The sequence below is a fragment of the Helianthus annuus genome, chromosome 8 (genome assembly GCF_002127325.2).
Source record: "Helianthus annuus cultivar XRQ/B chromosome 8, HanXRQr2.0-SUNRISE, whole genome shotgun sequence".
Lineage (NCBI taxonomy): Eukaryota > Viridiplantae > Streptophyta > Magnoliopsida > Asterales > Asteraceae > Helianthus > Helianthus annuus.
Window position 1 is genome coordinate 34691843 of NC_035440.2, and position 6503 is coordinate 34698345.

Consider the following 6503-nt stretch of genomic DNA (forward strand, 5'->3'; position numbering starts at 1 on the left):
TTCACATAGCCCCCTGCACTTCCAAATCTGCACACTTAACAACCTCATAAGCCTAAACAACCTTATAAGCCCAGACACTAATAAGACCAGACAAACAAAACTGGCCCATATCGAATAAATAAAGGAATGCGACAATGATGTATGAAATGAATGTCACATTTTAACAACTTCCCATGTTATATTCTCTATAATTTAACTAGTGTGATAATGGTTTGATTCATTAACTTATTAATTTGGAAAAAAAGGTTGGTACTTTATACATCATCTCATAACATATATAGTCCATTTTTTTCCAAATTAGAGTCCCAATGTATGTATGTTTTATGTAGGGCATATCATAAGGCACACCACCTTCAGCAAGTCAAAAGGCATGCCAGTGATGCTCCAAAAATAAGCTTGTGGTGCCCTCCCCCAAACACTGGGAGATAGATATGACAGTAAGCTTTAGTGTTATATTATTCAAGAGGTGAGTTAGCACACAAGACAATAATAATTTAAGTGGAGATTGCTTTTGATTTATTAGTAACGGTATCGTATCTTGAATATTGGAGTATTACTGATATTCAATCGAGACGTAAAGCTCACATTGATATTCATATAACATGACTATATTATTTGTGTTTTCGCTTGTGGTTGTTACACGGAGTATTAGTACTATACCAACAGCAAAAAAAAAAACAAATCGATATCAACTGAATTCACATCAAGAATGATTCGGTTTAGTGTGTCGCAACACACATGGTGTATAAAACTAGTATAGAATTAAAATCACATGTAATGTTTATTCAAATGCATTGGAAAACAACATTATTCAAAATACATGTGAAAAGTACGTGCATGTTTCTTGGCTATAATTTCAACCTATATTTTTGAAAAAAAAAAATATATATGTACCAAAAGGATGTGTGCATTTAGTTTATACGTTGTATTGTATTCATTATATTTGTAATCTTTTTATAACTGATTAATCCAATATCACATCAATAATAAACCAATATATGAACCAAGAAAAATATCAAATCCACATACATTATTCAACCTTTTTATGTAAAAGAAAACTTACAAAAAAAATGTTCATAAACAATAAGCAAGGAATGAAGTAAAAATTATTACAAGTAAAAAAACAAACAATTATTATATTAATTAATTACCATCAACTAGTTAAACACAAAGGGTTTAAATGTACCCACCACCTTCCTCACTGTTTTCCCGACCTTCTGGACCCGGTCCATCAACGTCGTGTATGACACCGTTCCATCATTTCCGGCCAACACTCTATACTTGTCTTTCCTTGTAAAATTTGTGCACTCAAACCCTAGTGTGGCCGCCAAGATTCTTTGAACGTAATTCGCGACATCGTGTGGGCTTTTTCCCGACGAACATGTAGCCTCCGCGGGCAACTGGTTCAAGAATGTGACCTCATAAACAGGTCTAGGGTTCATGAAGAAGAATATCGGGTCCAACCCTTTCCAACCCTTCGCGGTAGTCGCATGAAAAAACCCGACCCGATAGTTCATTGCCACCGGCACGATCCGGTCTGTTAATTCGGCGAAAAGTGCACTGAATCGGAGCAAAAATGGTTCTCTACAAGTCGTACCTGTTAATAATATTATTAGTATAAGTATAGTCAATAAAACACCAAATTATGAAAAAAAAAATATATAATACAATATATTATGAAAGAGTTAAATGCCATTTTAGTCTCTATGGTTTGGGTCATTTTGCGAGTTTAGTCTAAAGGTTTCATTTTTCGCCCGTGGTTCTAAAAAGGTTTCATCGTTGCCATTTTAGTCTACTGGGTTAACTTCATCCATTATTTCTGTTAACGAGAAGGGCGATTCGGTTATTTTATATGTAATTTTGTTAACTAGAATGGCAATTCGGTCATATAAAATGACCGAATCGCCCTTCTATTTAACAGAAATAATGGATGAAGTTAACTCAGTGAACTAAAATGACAACGGTGAAACCTTTTTGGACCCACAGGTAAAAAATAAAACCTTTTTGGACTAAACTGACGAAATTACACAAATCACTGGGACTAAAATGTCATTTAACTCAAAATTATGTAGCTCTATGTTTGTAACATGCACTACCTTCTGGGCAAACCACCAAATCGCCTTTGGATAGCTCCTTCTTAATTTTCTCGGCATCCACATGTCGGATCCGGGTCAAACGAACGGTGGGGATGGGAGATAAGATCTCGGATAATCTTGATACAGAGTAAGTGACCGCTGGGATACTTCGTTGGAGAACAGTGGATAACACAACAGGGTCCATTAAAGTCCGGTGGGTGCAGACGAAGAGTACGCCACCATTGGACCCTGACGGTGGTGGTGGCGGCACTCCTTTCACTATCACCTTCGAGCCAAATATGCAGGCCATGTAAGGAATAGCCCACATTGGCAACATAGCGCCAACGAGTATACGGAAGATTGCTAGGACTACACCGATGGGGATCCAGAGAAGGATGAGAAGAGCGGTGGAAGGTGTCGGCCGCTTCACGAGGCGCCCGTCGTGAAAGATAACCGGCACTGGCCGGGTTTTCTGGTGTGGTCTGTGTGTGTGCTCTTTGATCATGTATGGTGCATTTACTTGTTCCTGTAGTTGCATAAAATATCATAAGTTGTATGTTAGTTTTTGTAACCTCTTTCATGCACATGCATGATTATTTTAGTCCATCAATATTATTTCTTTATTGTAATTAGGAGATATTTAGTTTTACATCATTTTCAAATGACCATTTGAAGTTACTAAACCGCGGTTTAAAGGTTAGGGCTTCCACCCACAAACCTTTAGACGCTCGTTTGAGTTTTTCGTCGAATGGTCGTTTGAGTTTGGACCGGGGTGGTGTAGGGTTAGTTAGTAAGGCCTTTTTTAGTTATCTTGTAGTTCCCTATTGATAATACATAATATTTGCGGCACAGCTTGTTGCCTGTTCTCATGGCATTTTTATGTAATTTTTCTGTCGTTAATGAAAAGTGACAGTTAAAATTTGCTTACCTTGCATAGAGACAAGAACGGAGAATCAGAAACACATCTCGCGAGCCCTACGATTGGTTGTTGACCATTAAACATGGCTGCAACACGGTCACAAGCCGAAGATCCAAACTCGCCATCTCGAACCAAGCCAGTGGCGAACCCAAAGCGGCTAACCACAAGCTCACTCCCAATAACTTCATCAGCTAGTAAATGCTCTTTCACAAACCGCTCAACCATAACCGTAGGCATTTTGGTCACAACCACTCGTTTATCACCCAAGTTAAACACCTTCCAAGCTTCCATATCAATATCATCGAAGTAAAACTTTGGCAAAACCGCTCTTGCAACCGACTCAATCTCCGAAATGGGAACTCCAACGGTGGCAAGAAAGATGGCCAGTTTCAAGCCAATATCCGGCTTCCCGCATGCATCAAGTAGCTGGATAACCGGCCAGAATAACAACAACAATGCGAATCGGATTAAGCCCGACGCTTCGAAAGCGACTAGCATGAAGTAGGAGAAAGGATCTTTGGTCTTTAAAAGGGTTCCTTCTAGCTCTGAAACCACAGACTCCATAATCATTTAATATCTTTGTGTTTGATTTTATGAGTTAAAGATTTTGATTGAAATTAGTGTTTGAATGAAGATGAGGATGAAGATGAAGATTAAGAGAGAAGCTTGTGTTGGATTTGTTGATGGAGGTTGAAGTTGGAGTGACTATATGTAATGCAAGAATGAGGTCGTTTATCGGTTTATACCTACCATGCATCCATAGGGTAATTATTGCCACCAATTTATATTTGAATTTTCGTCTCTTAATTTTTTATTAATTTTATTTCGAATGTATGTTTGAAATCTCTTGGTATACTTAATAAAGAATCGATTAAAGAATATTTATATATTTGGATGATGGGTTACTTAACCCCAACAACTTTTATGGGTTGATAAAAATCGATCATATTTGTTCATTCTCATAAGAAAGTATTTAAAAAGTGATTTTAAAATAATATTTATATAATTTTAATTTATGTAATCAAAAGGCAAGTCGTGATACAAAACAAACTGAGATGTAGATGATGAAATTTAGATAATAAAGAACAACCTTGTTTTGTTGATATTATTAAATAAAATAAACATTTTACTTACTTTTTATGTAAGTTTCCAAGTTTAAATTAGAAAACGGTCTTGATTATGATAGGTGGAGGTCGACGTAAATATTCGAATAACACGGGTCGGATTTTCAAAAATATAGGTTACTTACCAAGATTACAAGAACCACAAAGCTTTGTATAAAAGTTATATATAATTTATGTATTTTGTGGTGACCTCCACGTTTGTACATTGACATTTTCTTTGCAATAAATTTCTGGTCTTCTATGGCCCGGGGTATGACAGTATGGCAAGATAGGTATACCATACTAGCCATTTTTGTCATATTTTATTTGTATGTATACATCTATGTTTGAAAAATATTATAAGTTACAAAAACACGTATGTCAAAAATACAAGTGGCATTGTATTAACTAATACACATAAGTGCAGATTCTTAAAAGTTGAGAAAACGTTAGAGAAAAAGAACATAAAATATGAAAATGATATAATTTCAAGGGTTTTTTTAACCGTTTGAATCTATTATTAGTTTACAAATTATACAAATTCTATATATTTATATGTCCTTAAATTTAATAACATATTTAATGTATTATAAAAGTAAATTAATTAAAAATATATAAATATTTATATACAAGGCCGGCTTAAGGGGGAGTGAAATAAAGCAAGAGCTTTAGGCCTCCATTTTCCTAGGGCCTCAAGTTCTAAGAAAATATATTATATTTTGGTAATTTTGGCTTTGAAATTATTAACATTGAGGTTTATGATCTATAATTATGCGTATACAAAGATGATATATGAATAATAGATTCATAGTAATTTTTTTCATTTACAAAAAGGGTCCAAATTTTGCTATCCGCTTTGGGCCTATAAAAAATTAAAAATTTTTGAGCCGGCCCTGTTTATATATATTTATAAAGTAGTAAAATAAAGTTGAGAGGGCCACAAACCCTTGTCCATGGGACAAATATATAGTAAGCCAATTACTCCCTACGAGTATGGTCACGCAATGCAACGTCTCTAAGCTATGCTTTCATCAGGTGTCACATCATTCATTTGTGAGTTTCACAAGCATCAATTGCAGGTGGTTTAGAATAAAAATGTGAAAAATAATATGATATAACAAAATATGGTATCTAAATGAGTTAAGATTACAATTTATATATTGTATAGCTATCTTTATATAATATACGTTAGAGGGTTGTAGTATATAACATAATACTCATGTTATGTTTTGAAACACAAGCTGAGAAATTATGTGCACAAATTTAACAATTATCCCCAATGTTGTTTGTCGAAAACAATCTTTATCTATGATAATTTCCTTAAAAATGCCACTAATAAACGTAAATTTTATACTTAGAAAACTGAAATTGGATAATGAACTTTATTCTACAATATTACGTTATTATTTTTTTATTTTTATTATTTTGTAATAAACTATGACCATACGGCGTTTATGTTTGACAACGCCGTACACATCGGTACGTCCATGGTGTTTAGGCCGGCGTTGGTCCTTTGGCGGGAAAACTCCACAGGCGTGTGGAGATGAAATTTGTGTTTACGTGGCACGTTATAATTCAGCGTTGATTTTAGCCGTTTGACCTCAATGGTAAGTTTTTAAAAAAACTTTACTTTTTAAAAATACAATTTTCCCTATATAAACCACACGCTTCTTCCAATTCTTTTTACAAACTCTCAAATTTCACTCAAAATTTCACTTCTTCTTCTACCAATTTTCACTTAAAAACCGAAAATGGCTACAATTCCGTCACGTTTTAGTGTGACAAATTATTAGGTTTTTTTATGTAGTAATGATTAATTTTTAGGTTTAAGTTAAGTTATGTAATCTTTTTTTGTGTTTTTTTTAATTATGTAATGTTTAAGTATTAATGTTATTAATTTAATTACTATTATTGTTTTTTCTTTAATTAAATAGATTTTATATCATTTTTAAATATAATTAACAATAAAAAAGTGTGTCACGTGTTGAATAAATCTCACTCTTTCACGTCCATTTCCACACCTCCCGTTTTGGCACTATGTTACATTTCTGACGCGCGCTAACGTGTCCTTCAGGTGTCGAATAACGGCCACTTTTCAGACTCCTCCCACCGTATGGGGTAGTAAGCTCATTTTCCTTCCACTAATTTGATTAAAAGGGATATATGTGTATACGTGTAATTGAAGAGGATTGTTTCTTAATATTCTTCACTTGGATGGCAATAAAGGTGTTACACTTTTTCAATTTGCATACCTAATTACATTTATTGTAACTTTAAATAATATATATATTTTGTTATAGTAAACTTGTCTTTATGTTGAAAGCAGGTAGGAAATTCTAAACTTTTGCAAATGTAGGTGAGAAAAAAAAAAGTTGCAGCATATATGTTGAATGTACGTTTAACTTG

The 6503-nt window shown here is 34.1% G+C and overlaps 1 protein-coding gene across 1 annotated transcript; it reads right to left on the reverse strand.

The window, feature by feature from the left end:
- Nucleotides 1-1011: 1011 nt before the first annotated feature.
- On the reverse strand, nucleotides 1012-3680 carry LOC110872609 (glycerol-3-phosphate acyltransferase 5). Its single transcript, XM_022121438.2, has 3 exons — nucleotides 3004-3680; nucleotides 2097-2601; nucleotides 1012-1597 (listed from the first exon to the last, which is right to left on the reverse strand). The coding sequence occupies exons 1-3, from the start codon at nucleotides 3562-3564 to the stop codon at nucleotides 1158-1160; spliced, it is 1506 nt and encodes a 501-aa protein (XP_021977130.1). The 5' UTR covers nucleotides 3565-3680; the 3' UTR covers nucleotides 1012-1157.
- Nucleotides 3681-6503: the final 2823 nt, after the last annotated feature.

Coding starts and splice junctions, on each gene's coding strand:
- LOC110872609 (XM_022121438.2), bottom strand. CDS start 3,564: ATGATTATGGAGTCTGTGGTTTCAGAGCTAGAAGGAACCCTTTTAAAG. Junction 2,602..3,003: donor CGTTCTTGTCTCTATGCAAG/GTAAGCAAATTT, acceptor ATGCAACTACAG/GAACAAGTAAATGCACCATA. Junction 1,598..2,096: donor TTTGGTGGTTTGCCCAGAAG/GTAGTGCATGTT, acceptor TATTATTAACAG/GTACGACTTGTAGAGAACCA.